Genomic DNA, 18,081 nt, shown 5'->3' on the forward strand with positions numbered 1-18,081 from the left:
AATTTTGGGAGAAAACCTAGAAAAGAAAGAAATACGAGAGTAGATAGGTGGGATACCAGGAAAATTTGTTATCTGTGTCCTCTCTTCCTCTCCTGAGTAGAAATGGAGACAATCATATTTATGAGCATCAGAGAAGGCACAAATGGAGTGGAAAGCTGAAAAAAAAATCAGTGATTGATAGGATCATCAGTGAAGCAAGGTCTCCTTATGCTAAGCCACCTTACAGTGGCTGTTGACACAATTGACAAGTCTAGCTTCCTTCAGCCACTCTCCGTTTTTAAAATTTTTGTCCCATGAGACACTACACTCTCCTAGTTTTCACCCATCACTCACTGGCTACTTACCTTCAATTTTCGTCTCAGCTTTCTTCTCCTCTTAAGAAACACAAAATTGTCAAAGCTGGGTCTAGGGCTTTGTTTTCTTCTATGTATGGTATGATTGCATGAGCCCATCCATGCCCACAGTTTTAAGTGTGATAATATCTTCCTGGTTTCTCTCTAGGTCAGATTTCTCATCTGAATTCCGACTTACATTATAGCCAAACAACTTCTGAACATCTCCTCTGCATGTCTCACAGGCATGTTACTCCTAATGTGTCTGAAACAGAAACCTTGACTTTACCCCACTCAACTCAGCCAGCTCCTGTGCATTTACCCTCATAATGGCATCACCACCCAGCTTGCTGCAGAAATATGGATGTTCTTCTAGACTTCACCCTCTTCCTGACCATAAATACAACCATCCATCAACTTCTATCCTGTGTATTGCCAACAGCCATCTCAACTCTAACATCTTTATACCTCCACAGTTGCTTCCCCTAGCTCTTGAGCATCCACGCTCTTGCTCCAGGATTATTGCTGGAGTCTCCTAATGGAAGACTCCATGGTTTGCCACATCAACACCACTCTTGCTGTTTAAAATCCTTCAGTCAATTTCTATGGGACAAAGTGAAAAGGAAAAAAAATCCAAATTATTTACTTTATAGGACCCCTGCTCACCTTTCCAACTACCTGCCATTCCACACTCAACCTTGGCCTTCTTTCAGTTCCTTGAAAAATGCTCCAGCTTTTGTTATTTGCTTAACCTCTCTCATTTTTGCTACCCTTCCCATGTCTTCATGGCTGGCTGCTTCTATTCATTTAGGTCCTAGTTTAAATATTCCCTTCACAGAAATGGCTTCTCTGACTACCCTCTCAAAATTTAGCCATTCTTTTATTATTCCCCTATTGTGGTCACCTGTGTTTCTGTCATAGCATTCATTTATCAATTTTATTTCCTTATCTTCGGCATCCAAAATTTTCTGAGGCCAGGACAAATCTGTCTTACTTATTCCAGTGCCACAAACTTCCAGCATAGTTACACATAACAAATATTTGGTAAGTATGTATTGAATGCATGGGTGGATGGATGGAGATGAGACAGAGCTTAAATTTAAAGCGTAAATAAACAGGTATTTCCCTTTGAGGTAGAAAGTACAAAGAGGTGGTAACATATACAGATACACTTATGCACATGGGATGAGATGTTGAAAATATTTGTAGCTCATAGTGGAGGAAAGGTTATCTGTTGATATATTAGGCTAGAGGCTTGAGGAGAATGGAGAATATTTTGGACAGATACTATGGGCAATGGGAGAGACTGCTAGCCAGCTAGCTTGAATTTCAGAGGGGCGGTGAGCACTTTCCTGAAACTGGAGATGCCAAAATTTTATGAAACTTCAATATCTGATTTGCTCCAGCAGTGCCTGCCAGCCTGAGTGTAAGAGGAGATAAAGCAAATTGCTGGATTAATATGAGTTTAAGAAACATCAGAGCAGATGAAGTAGAAACAGAATGGGTAGTGGTGAGGGGACTGGTGTAAGGTGGTTGAATGTTCCAGCATGGGCTCTGGGTCAGAGAAAGAAGAAATAAAGTTAAGAGGAGTTTAATAGCCTGAATGAAAGCGAGGGTAGAGAAGAAAATGATAGCTACTGCCTATGACGTCCTCATCTGTAATTTTATAATATAAATTAATGAGAAATGCACATTTCACACTTAATTTTTTAACAGTATTTGTTGCTGAAAAAAAATCAATTCAGTTCTAAAAAGAAAAAACGAATTGCACAAATTCTGCAAAAACCAATAAACCTAGCTGTGAAGTCCTGAAAGTTGCTTTATAGTTAAAATTTGATTGGCTTTAGAAATATCCAGAGACAAAAAGAATTGAATCAGAAAGAGTTAACTAAGTAGGCTCACACAAATGACTCTTCCTATATTTTAAATTAGTAGAGTTTTTGTCTTTTTTAGAAGGAAGTTCTAAAAAGTGCTAGACAGTCCGAAATTGGAGGTAAGAAAAATTCAGAGAAATTCGAGAGATTTGGGGAAGGGACCTTTAATCACCAAATACCTAATTCTCCATTTCCCCAGTTGTGTCATGGTGCCTTAGTACCCTATGTGGGTAGATCATGAAGGATTCCACTAGATGCTAATACCCCAGAAAATAAGTAGTACCTTTCTAGTTATTGACAAATATATAGCTTAGATGAATTTAAAAAGTTACAATGAAAAGGCTGGGCATGGTGGCTCACACCTATAATCCCAGTACTTTGGGAGGCTGAGGCAGGCAGATCAGAAGGTCAGGGGTTCAAGATCAGCCTGGCCAATATGGTGAAACCCTGTCTCTACTAAAAATACAAAAATTAGCTTGGCGTGGTGGCGGGCACTTGTAGTCCCAGCTACTTGGGAGACTAAGGCAGGAAAATCGCTTGAACCCAGGAGGTGGAGGTTGCAGTGAGCCGAGATTGTGCCACTGCACTCCAGCCTGGGTGACAGAGAGAGAATTACAATGAAGAATATTCTGTGGAGATTATATGGTACAGATTGTATTAGTGCCTGGTAAAGGCAATATTACAGGATGGGAAACAGGGATCCAGGAAGAGATGCCAGAGACTTCCTACACAAAGTTTTAGGGTGTGCCTTGGTTTTGGGTGACTGACATGTCAGGGCACTCTCATATTTACAGAGGCCTGTTCTCCTGCATTACTAAACAGATCAAACATGTTTCTCGGTATCTAGAAAAACTAGTGTGCTTGTTTTGTTCAAAGGAACAGTGGGCCACCCCAGAAAAGCTTTCAGCATTTCAAACTCTCATACCAGTCTTCATACTGGAAGAAAAATTACTTGCTAATGTAATAGGGTAGGAGCTTGAGGAGAATGGAGAATATTCTGGACAGACCATATGTCATCAAGTTTTCATAGGTTGTAAAAACTATTTCAAGTTATCCTACACCAACCTAATTCAAGCAAGTTTCCTTTATTCCAATTTTTCCTTGATTTCTGCCTATATCGTGGGAGGAGGAATTGCTGCAAAGTCTAATTTGAATGCCAGATATTTCTAGGTTTTTAAAGTTTTTTGAGGCTAAGAAATCACATTTACATTCTGTATGCCCATTTATTACACAAATTAGGTATTTAGAGTCTACTGATCCCGTGCTATACTTAAAAATTAATCCAATCTGTTTTGTCTGGAGGGAATCAAGGCTTAGATTACTGTAGTCAATCCAAGTTCCACGAACAAATGGGGCCTCTAGTGTGGGAGTTTCACTATCCTGCACTTAGCTGATATACTACTGTGGAAGGCAGAAAGACCCTGGACTTGAGAAAGGTGATGAGGACTAAGTTTTTAGTTCATTCTAGTATTTGTCGGCCTTCTGACCATGGACGAGTCACTTAGGACCCCAGAACCTTAGTTTCCTTACTCTTACAATGAATATTACAATGCCTTCATCACAGAATGGTGGTGAAGATTTGATGAGATAATGCATGTAAAAATACTTTGTAAGCTTCATGCTGAAAAAGTCATGTGAGAACCTACGATTACCCATAATCCAAATACACACATTTTGATGGAGCACACTGCCCTTTTCTGAGGCAGTCCTTTAATCTGAATCTATCAAGTGCTCAATCATTTATCAAGAACCCCAGAAAGTGATGCATCCCGCCCTCCTGACTTCTACGTGCTGAATGCTGAACTACTAACTCGAATTGAATGTAGCCTATCAAATAGAGAAGCTTTTAAATCAGAAGATTGAGGGAACGATAACATTTTCTCATTTCTATGAATTTTTCATTTTATTCCAAGACAGTCAAGATGTACTATGTGGGTCAGGTCTCAGGCTTCACAGGTTTGAACAGAAGGTCAAGGAGAATATTTTCATAACTTCTATTTGCAATTCAACTACTGCCTTGTTTCCCGAAGCGCTGGTATCTCAGGAACATCAGGAGGAGAATTGAGCACACAGCTGAAGAGCTCTGCCTGGAATTTTATCCTTTTCTCGCAGACCTTAGAACTGTTGGGGTTGCTTTCCCTCTCACTGATAAGAAGGCACAGTGATATAAAAATTGTACTTTCATGTCTTGTTCTTTCTAGAGCACACTATTCGTGACATTCAGTCAGAATCACCTGACTACTGATTCAGAAAATTTAAGTCACACTCATCACTTCTACTCCAAAGTCCTTAGCCAGCTGCCACTGTGGTTACCGTGGTAAATGTAGATTCATCAAAGTGACAGGACTCAGGATTAGGAATATAAGCCACCGGCATCAACATTCACCACTTCAATAATAGTCTATTTTGAGCAGGAAGCTGTCACAGTGAAATTGGGATGGCAGGGAGAAGAGGAGGAGGTGGTGGGATATGGCAGAAATAATGCTAGGTGGGGATTCTCTGTCTCTCCTGCTGTGTATGACCTTGGGCAAGTTATTTTTCACCTGGAACCTTGTCTGTAACATAAAGGACTAGGTTAGATCTCTTTCAAATCTTCACCTAATGTTAACATTCTATGGTTTTCTATGCAACTTTAACTGCATTTGCCTGTAAGTGCTTTCCTTTGGGTTATAAGACCCCTGAGAAAAGGCAAATTAATGGTTATTTCTATGGTTTTAAATCCTTTAATTGTTTCTCACTGGCTCTTAGAACCCGAACAAGGTCCTGAGTGATCTGGACTCTACTTCCATCTATGACCTCATTTATATCCTCATTGCTCTCCTGCAGCCCATGTTGGTTTTCCCTCAGTTTCTCAATGAATCATTCTTTTTACTGCTTTCCCCATTTCTCTGACTCTCTACTCTTTCAGGTTACAGCTCAAACATTTCTGTTCCCTGTCAGACCAAGTTTAGCCTTTTATCTCTTTTTTCCCAGTAGTCCCCTGTGTTTCTGGATCACATTTTACTGTACATGCCTTAAAGTCAATGACCATGCTCTGATGCCATACTGCACAGTAGCAGCCCAGGGAGATTTGTTCACTGCAGGGCTGTGGTTATGTCCCAGTTGTAAAAAATCACCTTTGCTTACTGCTGTATAGGAAATGGTTTCCTTTAATTTTTTTCTCTGACTAGGTACATGTCATGCAAACTTAATTCCCCTCATGTACCTCTTACCCATGTATAAGGAAGAGAGGTGTTTTATTTAATTTCTGCCAAAGTCATATAACTACAAGGAAACAAAGAAAGGAGGAGCTACCCCCTGTAGAAAGAACAGTAGAATTAGAAACTGGGATTAGCTTGCTGGACAGTAGATAAATCATTTATTCTTTTACAGCCTCACTTTTCTCAACCGTAAAACATTTGAGAGTTAATATCTCATTGTGTTATTGTGAGGATTGCTTGGAATACAAACACACACACACACACACATAAGTGTACATGCATACATATATGCATACACAAACATCACTGACTGGAACAAAACTAACCACTTTTTTTTAATGTGTGAAGCTGAGCAAGGGAGGGATTCCCCTTTATGCAGAAGGCCTTGGCAAGCCAAGGAGAGGTACAGGTGATGATGATCCCTACATGGGGAGAGAGGCTGGGGTTGGAGAGAGAACCAGTCTGGTGCAGTGGAATTATTACTGAGTGAGAAAGAATCAGAAAACTAAAGTTTGGGTCCCAATATTGGCACTTGTGAGCTGTGATCCCTTGGGCAAGTTACTTTACCATGTGCTCTGTTTTTCCCCCTCATCTGTTAACAAAGAGATAGATGTAACACTTTACTAATCTGGCGTGGCCACAAGGATTAGATGAGATAATGTTCATGAAGGATGAAAGGGATCAATTGCCTGGCATGGTGCACTCACTGCTCCTGATTGATAGGCAATGAGCAAATATCACATGCACTAAAATGAACTGCCACTGTCTGAAATATCCATTATTATCTGAAATCCCAGTTTCCTCTGTAAGTCTCAGTGTTTCTTTTCTTTTCTTTTTTTCTTTTTTTTGAGACAGGGTCTCACTCTGTCACCCAGGCTGGAGTGCAGTGGTACCATCTCTGCTCACTGCAGCCTCTGCCTTCTGGGTTCAAGCAATTCTACTGCCTCAGCCTCCCAAGTAGCTGGGACTATAGGTGCGTGCTACCACGCCCAACTAATTTTGTATTTTTAGTAGAGACGGGGTTCCACCATGTTGGCCAGGATGGTCTCGATTACCTGATCTCGTGATCTGCCCACCTCGGCCTCCCAAAGTGCTGGGATTACAGGCTTGAGCCACTGCACCCGGCCAAATCTCAGTTTTTCTATAGGCAAAGCTGGGATGATGATAGTATCTACCTTCAGGAATTGTTTTAAGGATTAAAACAATTGAGAAGGCAAGTAGTGAAGGCCTTTGTAAGCACTGTTTCTTCCTATTGCTGCTTCTCACACATGTCCATGTTATCAACATTTTAGAAGCAAGGCCAACTGAGAAGGTACTTGAGTTTGGAATAATATAGCTGTTTTTCCAGGGGACTCTAAAAAGCTCCTTTCATTTCGAAAGCAAACAGCAAAATACAGCTTCTGAATATTGCTATTTTCCCTGAATTTTCTGAACCTTGAGCAAAAGAAGTTGTTTCTCTCTTGAGAGGCTCTGTCCTGATTGGATCAGCTAGAAAAGCCTAACAGGAAGTTATATTCGGGGCCAAGAGTACCAGGGCAATATTACAGCAACAGTTTCATACATTATGCTGATGGTTAAATTGGGCCTTGGGTTCAGTGTGTGAAAAAGTATACTTCCTTCAAATGCCTGCATTTACTAACTACTCTGTCCCAGGAGTGTTTCTAGGTCTTTCACAGTATTTAGGAGGAAAAGTCAGGAATTTGCTTTAACATTTCTCAATTTTGTATTAATTAGGGACTGTTTAGCTGTTTTCTTCTCTTTGAACTAGTAGCAGAATTGTGCTTCACATTCTTCTCCTCTGATATTTGTTGACTTTGTTGTTCTTTTTGTGATGAAGAGAGTGGGATAAATACAAGTATTCAAAGGCCCAGTCATCGTCCTTTAGCCACATTTAACCTTCGATATGTTGCAGTCTAGTCTGAACTCTTTTAACAAATTTTCCTTTTAATTTCCTGCTCTCCTACATGACTTTTGAGTGAAATAGCACACTGGGCCCTAACATACATACACACACACACACACACATGCATATGCTCAAAAGTGCACGCACGTGCACACACAAATGAACACATACACACTATTCAAAAGGCACCACTGCATTGCTTTCACTCATAGAGGTAAAAGCAGGAAGTAAATCCTTTCGAATTTTTCTTGTGAGGGGTTCTTTTTTCTGCCTCCAATTAGTTTCCCAAGGAGATCTCATAACTTCTCCAATAAATTTTAATTAATATTCTCCAATTACTATTAGTCACAAAGGCATTTCCATTTCATCAATTAAGATTTGTGTCCCATGTAAAAATTAAAAATTTGTATTTAACTTTGAAGTTTCTTTTTTTCTCTCAGCCAGTTAAACTTTTAGAAGCTCAAAGTTTGGAGGATTCCTGGTTAGTTTATTTTCTGTCTTCTTTCTCCTCCCTCTCCTTGTCTTCCTCCTTCAGTAACTCATTAGTTATAGTTTTTGACCCTACTAGGATCAAAATTAAGGTCCCAGAAAGTTTTTCTTTCCCCTCAGTAATTTAGATTGGTTTGTGGCAAATGCATGGTGCTATCTTTTGCTTTTCAAATGTGACAAAAAAAACTTTCTTTAGCTGTGTAGGAAGGAATCAAATTATTGGTTGACAGTCCTGGCTCTGGGCTAAGAGAATAAAGACCTATTTTAATTGCTTTATTGAGGGGCTTGCCAGAGTTTTATAGGAAAAGCAAAGCATAAAATTAAGCAATTGAGTAACATTACAAGGACACAGCAGTGGTAGACAACTACGCCAGAATTCCTATTGTACTTTAAAAACTAAATGCTGGCAGCAAAAATTCCTTTGAGTCATTTTTCTCTAAATTCAGATTCAGGAAGTACACTCTTAAAATAAGTTCATTTTTGGAGTTCCATCTTAATTATAGCTTCAGGCCAAAAGACAGATTTCACCAAGTAGAATTGCCCTGCGTTTCACATAGGACCACATTTGAGCAAAACCTGTTTGTGTGTGTGTGTGTGTGTGTGTGTGTGTGTGTGTGTGTGTTGATTGTTGCTGACAGAAACAGGTTCAGTAATTAGGAGCAAGAACTACCAGGATTAGCTTTCAATTTAAAAAAGATTAAATATGGAACTTATAAAATAACTGTCATAAAAGCATTTTATTTCAAGCAAATTTTATAAGCAAAATTTCTAGGCAACAATTAAGTTGTATTTTACATACTGACATAAAACATTATTGTAAATAAAATAGGCTTTCCTCTCTTGAAAGCCAAAACATTAAAATTAAGAACCAAAACAACAACAAAAATATGAAATAAGTAATAAACACAAATCAATGAATAGATCATGGTTAAATAGGATGTATTTACCTTAAATCAGATTTTAATGTATTCCATATATTCAAAATGAAAAATGAGGAAGTCATTATTGATTTATAAATAGACTTGTTGCAGGTTTCATTTGAATTGCTGCCTTTTGATTACTGTTAATGTAGTATCAGTTTTCAAAAATCATTCAGAGAAACATGCCTTTTGAATTCATACTGTGTAAACTGGTTGCTTTTGAATGCACAGCACTGTGATCAGTGCTAAAGGAGTACAAAATAAAGCTAGAGTTTCCTTCAGAAGCTTATAATTTCACTAAGAAGACAAAACAGGCATTCAAGGATCCAGTTAATGAAGAGCACACGACAAAGAGTGTTTCCGTAGCTAGAAGGCCTGTGTACACTAAGGGTCATTGGGATCTACAGGTCACAGCTACCTCATGGTCCAGGTGGAGGGAAGCCACAGTTGGATTTTGAGCAATGTTGGATTAGAATATGTGCAAGAGAATGGGGAGGATGAAGAGAGGCTGTGGGAAGTGACCAGTGAATGAAAACCTTAACGACCGTAATGAGTAGAGAAGAGCAGAGACTAGCTTTTCTGATGCTGAAGGACCAGCTTGGAGAAAATGTCATGCGCAGGGTGCTATTGCTATTCCACAAAGGGGAGAAACCTGGGCAGATAGAAAAGGACCGTGTGAGTAACCCTGAGAACAGAAAGGGGTGTGAAATTACATTTTAACATTTTAGAAGTGGTCCTTTAGGACTCAGGAGAAAAAGGAGGAAAGAGCAGGTTTGGAAAAGAGAATCTGATTTTAGAACTAGAGTAAGAGAAGTTGTCCTAGAAATCCCTGTCTCTCTCCTCTACCTTTTTCTTGTTGTTGTTGTTTTCTGAGACAAGGTCTTATTCTGTCACCCAGGCTAGTGTGTACTGGCACAATTTTAGCTCCCTGCAACCTCAACCTCTCAGGCTCAAGTTATCCTCCCACCTCAGCCTCCTGAGTGGCTGAGACTACAGGCATGCACCACTACTTTTGGGTAATTTTTAAATTTTTGGTTGTGATGAGGTCTTATTATATTGCCCATGCTGATCTCAAATTCCTGGGCTCAAGGGATCCTCTAACAGATGGCCTCCCGAAGTGCTGAGATTACAGATGTGAGACACCATGGCTGTCCTCTATTTCTTAATAGTAGCTTCACCCTAGTACATCAGCTAATTCATCTGTAAGACAATGTTAACTACTACCTAGTTCTTATCTTTACTGGAGGAAGTTTAATTTGAATGGATATACCAAATCAATGGTTTTTTTTGTTCAATCTGTATTCAGTGAGCAGTTGTGATATGCCAGTTATGTGTGAATTTGTCTATAACGGTGGATTTTGGGAAAATGAATAGGTCAATAAGGAAGATATTCTCCAAAACTCAAAATTTAAAGGTTGCAGAGGGATGCTAATCCAGCTAATGGTAAGATAGCCCTCCTGTGTTTGTATAGTTGTTTCTCTCTCTCTCTCACACACATACACACTCATTTTCCTTTTTTTAAAACTATACTTTAAGTTCTGAGGTACATGTGCAGACTGTGTAGGATTGCTACATAGGTATACACGTGCCATGGTGGTTTGCTGCATCCATCATTTTCTTATTCTATTTTATAACAATTTTCCCCTTATGCTGACTTTTAAAACTTATTGTCTTAAAAAATCGTATTGCGTGTGTTCCTATAAGCAGCTACCTCAAACACTTTTTGAGCAAGGCTGAAAATAAACAAAGTCAAAGTAAAAAAAAAAAAAAACCATTCCAACTCTGATGAATCAAACTCTTTTTGATCATATTTTCTTTAACCTTTATCTCTCTGAATACATAATTTATACATATTTATAGTCAGGGTGTTTGGGTAAAATAACCAAAAAAAAAAGATTTATCCTCTTTCAAAGAAGAGGGCTACAAAAGGATCGAAAAATACTTTGGAAGGCCCCAGGTCCAGGATCTTTGGTAGTGGACGCCTGAGTGGAGTGCAGCAATACAGTGCTCTCAATACAGTGCTTGAGAGCACACCTGTATTTAACCAAGGTGGGTTATGTGATAATCGGGAGGAGGCCTGGCCACATGCTGTCTGACTCATCCTCTCAAGCACACGTGTCAGTTTTTCCTACAGTTGGGACAACCTCCTTCGGAAGACAGAGCCTGACTATAACTTGCCTGGGCTGCAAGGCTCAACTTCTTCAGACAAAGGTATAGAAACTAAGAAGCACTGGGAGCCGGTGAGCCTTCAGTGAGCCACACCGGTGATAAAATCATGATTACGGGCAACCCCACCCCGCCACACACATGCTTTTCTCTGGTTTGGAACTGGAGCTTGCGCTTCTGTGCAGTGTCTGATTTCCCCCCAGACTCCCTAGCAGGCAACGGGGTCAATAACGGCATGTTAAAATGAAGCTGCTTTAACAGTTACTTTGTTTCCTTGCACTTTGTGTTCCAGGCTGGCATATGTAATCCTGTGATACACAGGAGTTTAGATTAGAGCTGGCCAGCATAATTTTTAGGATCCTTTTTGAGGGGAGATTGGCAAGAGATGGAAGAGAGCACAGAATGATTTTCAGAATGATTTTTAATCATTTCTCTACAATGACTAGCTCTGTGACCACAGGCAGTTTAGCTTCCCAGGGCCTCAGTTTCCTCATCTTTGAGTATGTCTGCGTTCTTCTCAAGGCTGTGATTATCACCAGGGTGAGGAATGCAAATGGCACAGTGCTCGATCTAAGCAGTGCGTGGCTAATAGCCATTTGCTGATAGCTACGAGGTAGGGAACAACCTGGTTGTAGCTGACATCACAATGAAGGGACTCTTCTTACTAATATGGATAAAGCTTCCCCTGTATCTGCCTTCCTCCTAGTAACACTGACTAAAATGTAATGCTGACTGTCCAGATCACAAAGAAGACTTTTCTGCAGAAGCCAAACAAGGCCATTGTTTGCATGCCGCATGTGCTAAGTCTCAATGTTGATATTCCCCAATCTAACTTCCTGGCAAATATTGTTCGACTCAGGGAACTGAGTTAACAGATACTGAACATACGGCTATAGAGTACCTTCACTTATCAGTGGGCCAAGAAAAAAATGCCAGGAACCCAATTATATTTGAATGAGATTAAATATCTATGCTTTGATCCACCTCTGTTGATAGAGTTATAGGAATTTAATTCTTGGAAGGACTGGTTCCTGAAGGCCCACTGGGCAGCTTTAGAACTGCATTACCTTGTGAAAGTGTTGTAACTTCTGAGCGCCCTCACCAGTGTGTTAATTTGAACCATAATTCCTGCCTCCTCCTTTCCAGGACTCAGCTGCAGTTCATCTGTATGTATGCAGGCTCTTTGTAAATAGTAAAACTCTACAAACATAAATGTAAGTCATTATTATTATGCTTTTTATGCCTCCCGTAGGTGTTTGCTGGTCATGGACTGATTGACTTTTTCCAATATTATTATTCCTATGTAACTGATCTCTTGAAATGTCTACCATCTCCACCTATAAAGGACTTTAAATTTTAGGGAGTAAAATCACTTCTCTTGCTATTCTGGTTATCATTACTCATGATTAGGCAGAATTCTGCTGGCTAAGATATGATTCCAGGGAGATCTAAGAAGAGTCCTTCTGTGTGCTTCCTTCCCAAATATATTCCTGACAGACTTGCTAATAATGAAAAGTTCCAAAACTGGGAATTCACTTCATTGTCACTATTCTAATGGAATTACACTTTAAGCTGTACCATTCATATATACGTTATTATGAACTGAGTTCCTCTAATCATTTTAATAGGTTTTCAGCAGAGGGAAGGAAATTGAACATGAGCTAATGGTGGGGACCAAAGTCTCAGAGAACGAGAACTCTGCAACTGCTGATTTGAGAATTTTTCTCTGTGTAGCTGGTGAAATGTTTCAATGATATCCAATGATTAATGTTTGCTTAATTCTCAAGGTGACCAAAAATCATGCAAAATTATCTAGCAATAACTCCTCTCTACATAAGAGCCAAAGCTCTTGGGGTTGAGGAAAGAGAAGAGAAATAGGTCTTACCCAGCAGGTCTTGTGTCTTCAATGGCTCTATCCACTGGGATCAAATCGCTAAGGTAGACATTGAAGTTTCCTTCTTTCCATCTTCTTTCTGCCTCCTTCTCCTTTCCATGGGGGACAACTACAGGGCGCCCAAACTGCCCTGGAGCTTTGGGGTCCCTTGGAGAAAGCGTCACATCAATTCTTAACACCTGGTGCATCCCATGGTCTTCAGGTAAAAGGGCCTTTATATAACTCTGGTTGTATTCTCTAGGGGGGGCCTTGGCAGTTACGTTGATTTTTGCTGGCTCTAGCCCCCCAGCTAAAGCGTGGTTAGTTTGGGACAGTGGTAGTCTATGTGGAGCAAGTGAAGAGAAAGACATCTCACTTCTATTCCTGGAAATATGTTTACCTTGGCTTTTACCCAGTATGTTAGGAAATATAATTTTGGTTTTAGGATTGGAGACTTCTTTGGGTTCTGTCTTTTGCTCTTCCTCCTTGGTTATAATCACAATGTGGCTTTCAGAGAAATTGAGTTTCTTTCCATGAGCCCCTCCAGCTCTGTCATTCTTTGACGAGCTTCCCAAAGGTGTCTCATTAATAGATTGCTTCCTTAAGTGATTTGAATTGACAATGAACTTAGAAAAAGGAAGACTCTTATTGACTTTGTGTTTATTTGCATTTACTTCTTTGCTCTGAGTCTCAGTTTTGTTTAAGGCTATGACTTCCCCAGACTTCGGCACTGGTGTGCTGGCAGGGTGTGTCCTCTCTTTTGCTACTGCCTGTGATCGCTGCTTTGGTCTGTCAGTACTAAGACGGATGGTCACATTCAAGTCCCTTTCAGCTGCTAGTTTTGATGTGTCACTGCTAGGGCTATGACTCTTCAGGGCCTCCTGTTTTAAACTGAGGGGTCCCACGTGTACTGATGTTGTAACTAATGGTGTTCCTTTTGCTGCTAGGAGTGAGGTTTTTGGAGCTCCCTGAGCTGTTGTTTGCTTTGGTGTCCCCTGGTGAGAGGAGGCTTCAGGTTTGATGCCCCTCCCTTCTGTCTTCTTCTTGTTAGGAGTCATGGGGAGGGTCTGCAGATGTGCAGGATGCCACAATGGCACAACCTTGCCCCTTCCCAGGGCATTCTGCATTTTTCTTTCCCTCTGGGTTTGGTCCAGGTCAACCTCAACCTTGAGCACACTCCCCTCAGTTTTTCTAAAGTTCTCTTTGCCCCATGCCCCTTTCCCATGTCCCTTTAGGGGAGGTTTCATCTCTTTTTTGCTGCTGTAAAAAATTTTCACTTGGTCTGGCTGAACTCTGAATCCTAACCGCTCCCTCCTCACGATGTCTTCCTTGATGACCCGAGTGTTGATCTCGCTGAATGAGAGGCGGAGAGCTGCCATGTCAAAGAGCAGCCAGATGACAGAAGCTATAAAGATAAATGCCAAGACTCGCCCACTTCCTCGGAAAAACTTTCGGATCCTGTTCATGGTACAAAGTTTTCGCTTGCAGCCTGCCCTCCTTTAGCCTGCTTACCTTGAGTGGAGAGGGAGCTGAAGTAGCAGCAGCAGTGGCAGCAGCGGCAGCAGAGTTGCCAGAAAGTGACCCCCTCCCCTGAACACAGCAGGAAGCAGCCGTCCAAGGGGAAAGCTCAGCTCCTACCGCTTGTCAGTTTCTGCCTGCGTGGCATTTCACAGCAGAGCATCTGTGCCTGCTTGGCTGGCCCTGGCTAAGTTCTGGTAAACACTGGCCTTAGGTCACTCCAGGAGCAGTTGATTCCAGCCACCAACCAGTTCAACATATCACTTGTCTGGTCCCCAAGAGCCAATGTCCACCTTCCTACAAGCCCAAGAAAAGGTGGGGGCCAGATTGAGGCTGCTGTTTCTCTCCTCCCCGTTCTCCGTCTGCCCGCTGTAACTCAACACTACTTCTCATAAGGAAAACATTTCAAGTCATTACCCAGAAAACTTCATTCAGCTCTCACCTTCTGTGTTATGTGAGAGCGTGTGTGTTAAGGGCAATTAAAAAGGAAAAAAAGCTATCTAACTTGGAGGGCATGTGTTCCTGGTTTGTAACCCCACCTACCCTACTCCTGCTCATTAACCCTGTTGTACCCAGGTGCCAAAGCTCTGCTGAGGAATTCATCACTGAAGTTAATGTAACAGCTTAAAGAAGGGGCTCAGTATACCCTCCTCACTTCCAGAGACATATATGTTTAGTTATTTACAGCCTTCTTTCAGGGGGTTTCAATGTATTTCTTTGTAAGCCAACTACTTTTTTTTTTGGTGAATCCATCTGTTTTTATTATTATATTCAATAAACATAAACTTAATTTGTCATATTGCTACAAAAAGTTTCTAAGCACTTTGTTATGGTCTGAATGTTTATGTCCACCCAAAATTCATATGTTGAAACCTAATCATGAATGTAATAGTATTAGGAGGTAGGGCTTTTGAAGGTGATTCGATTATAAGGATAGAACCCTCATGAATGAGATCAGTACCCTTAAAAAAGAGACCCCACTGTTTTGCCACTCCACAAAATGAGAGTATAATGAGAAGGTCCCATCTATGAACCAGGAAATGGGCTTTCACCAGACTATGAATCTGCTGGTGCCTTGATTTCTGATTTCACAGTCTCCAGAACTGTGAGAAACAAATTTCTATTGCTTATCAGTCACATAGTCTATGGTATTTTTCTACAGTAGCCTGAACAGATTAAGACACACCCTCGGTTTCACTACTTATCTCGTCATGAACCAGCAAGAAACAGTTTGAGGACCACACCAGGATTGGACCAGATTTTGAGTGATGCTGGTTGACTGGGAGCTTAGTCATCCCAAAACTCTGATCAATTGATGAGAAAGGAGGTGGAGATGACAGTGTATTAAAAATACATATTTTTTTAACAAAGCTTCCTAGGTCTTTCAAATGTGCAGTTAAAGTTGAGAAACACTGGTTTAGAAAAAGATGTCTTAATATTATTATTATTTGGTTTTTATAACACTGCCCATGGGACACTTAATTTTAGGTGTCTACTTGACTGGACTAAGGAACACCCAGAGAACTGGTAAAGCATTATTTGTAGGTATGTCTGTGAGGGTGGAACAGAAGAGACTGGCATTTGACTTAGAGCAGTGAGTGGAGAAGAGATGCCCTCACCCAATGTGGGTAGGCATCGCTATTTGGTTGAGGGCCCAGACAGAATAAAAAGGCAGAGGAAAGGTGGATTCTCTCTCTCTTGGTGAGCTAGGACATCTTTCTTCTGCCTTTAGACAAGAACTTTAGGTTCTCTGGCTTTGGACTCTGGGGCTTGTACCAGTCTGCCCCCCAGAACCTCGCATTTCCCCATAGATTCTCAGGCCTTTGGCCTTGGATTGAGACTGATGCTACTGGCTTCCCTGGTTCTCAGGCCTTTGGACTCAGAATGTACCATGTTTCTGGCTTTCCTTGTTCTCCAGCTTGCAGGTGGCCTGGCCTGAGGTTTCTCAGCTTCTATAACCACATGAGTCAATTCCTCTAATAAACTGCCTCTGATTTATCTATCTCTATGAATCCTATTGGTTATGTTTCTCTGAAAAATACTGGCTAATACAGTCTACAACTTGTGTGACATTCCTTCCCTGACAAATAAAGTACAGTCTAATAAAAACTATGCATTCCCAGAACACCTGAATCAGAATATACACTTTGACGTTGCCAGTTATAAAGATTGTCTATAGAGTTGAAGAAGCACTGCTCAGGACAACTCTCCTCCTCTCTGAGGAACTCTGAGTGATTTGTAGACAACACTGCTATTCATTTCTCTAGTGTGTGTGGGGGGGTCTAGCTCCCTGTTTTGAGGTAAACTTAGGTTCCTAATGGCTTAGGAGGGGAAGGAGAGATTCCAATTCTTTATACTTATGCATTTGGCCTTTGCACCACGGGAGGGAATGCAGATAAATGCAGCTATGGTAACATGTTTGCTGAGTCCCTGATTCTCCTTTCTGTTCAGTGCCTGCTCACTTCAACTTGGAATATCCACATGGATGGCAGCATCTATGGCTCACCTATTTCCTGTGTACATCCCTCTCTCAACTTATCCATCATTCCAATATCTATCAGGCACATTCCACAGATCGGGCCATGTGTTGGGTGTTGAGGGACCCTAAGTGAAAGGACATAGTTCTTGTGCTTGAGGACCTCACAGATTATTGATGGACACAGACAGGTAGGCATATGTTATATGTTCCAATATGTAATAAGTAATTTGGGAGAAATAATATACTGGATTCTGTGGGGACAGAGAGTTTTGGGAGGCATAGATGACTTTTGGATAAGCTATTCTTAGACTTGAAAACTTAATAAGACAATAATTACCTTCACCCATATTGTAGTCTGAGAAAATCAGTATTAGTTAGACGGTGAGAGGCAGATAAATTAGCAAAAGCGTAGAAATGAAGAGAGAGCATAGTACCTTAGGAGAGTCCCAAGTTTTTGAGAACTAGCATGACTGGAAACACAGGCTTTAGTGTTTTTCTGCATACATTTATGTTTGTGTGTGTATATATATATATAAATATATGTGTGTGTGTATATATATATGTGTGTATATATGTGTGTGTGTGTGTGTGTGTGTGTGTGTGTCTCAAGCACTTTGCTAAGTTCTTTCCATTGACTATATCACTCAATCCTCACAAGAATCTAATGGGAAGGAGAAAATTACAATTTGTAGTCAGCAAATGAAACCTTAGAGAGGTAAAGCAACAGTAGAGATTTGAGGAGTTGGGTCTCAAATACACGACTGTACGATACTGTAGTCCCTGTGTTTAAATATCATGCAGTACTGCTTCTCTAGCTGTACGACCTTGCAGGCTAGATAATTTTCTGTGGCTACTAAGCAATAAAAAACCTTGTGCTTTGCAGGTTAATGTGAGAATATGTAAAAATGGTTCAAGTTATTGTTATATTGAAGTTACTCTGTAAATATTGGCCACTACCATTCATATTGTTGCTAATACTTTGCTGTAATAGGAGTGTCAGGTGCATGTCAGTGGCAATATACCAGCTCTTCCCAAAAACAAGTAGAAAACTAGTGACTAACGTGATGCTTGCAATGGGGAAGAAATATATCTGATTATTTTGTTTTGTTCTTGCTATTCTTATTTCCTTTAATTGTAGATTTAACCAATGACAGTTGTTCACTGAGAACTCACTACATGCCCAAAACATGAAGTAGGTGACGTTGTCTCTGCCCCCAACAACCTTAAAACTCACCTCAGTAGAACACCATGAGCAAAAGACAGCACACATATTTAGCGTCCACATTCCAAAATAAAGTGAGAATTTTTTTAGTATCATGGAAAAATG

General features: G+C 40.6%; 1 protein-coding gene across 1 annotated transcript in view; it reads right to left on the reverse strand.

The window, feature by feature from the left end:
• The window catches only part of GALNT5 (polypeptide N-acetylgalactosaminyltransferase 5), a 50,189-nt gene extending 35,550 nt beyond the window's left edge, over positions 1-14,639 (reverse strand). Inside the window, exon 1 of the mRNA XM_002749427.5 lies at positions 12,770-14,639. Coding sequence (XP_002749473.1) covers positions 12,770-14,223 — 1,454 coding nt within the window. The 5' untranslated portion in view covers positions 14,224-14,639. The remainder of the gene's footprint in view (positions 1-12,769) is intronic.
• Between the last annotated feature and the right edge of the window lie 3,442 nt (positions 14,640-18,081).

Source organism: Callithrix jacchus, chromosome 6 (assembly GCF_049354715.1).
Source record: "Callithrix jacchus isolate 240 chromosome 6, calJac240_pri, whole genome shotgun sequence".
In the NCBI taxonomy this organism is placed as follows: domain Eukaryota; kingdom Metazoa; phylum Chordata; class Mammalia; order Primates; family Cebidae; genus Callithrix; species Callithrix jacchus.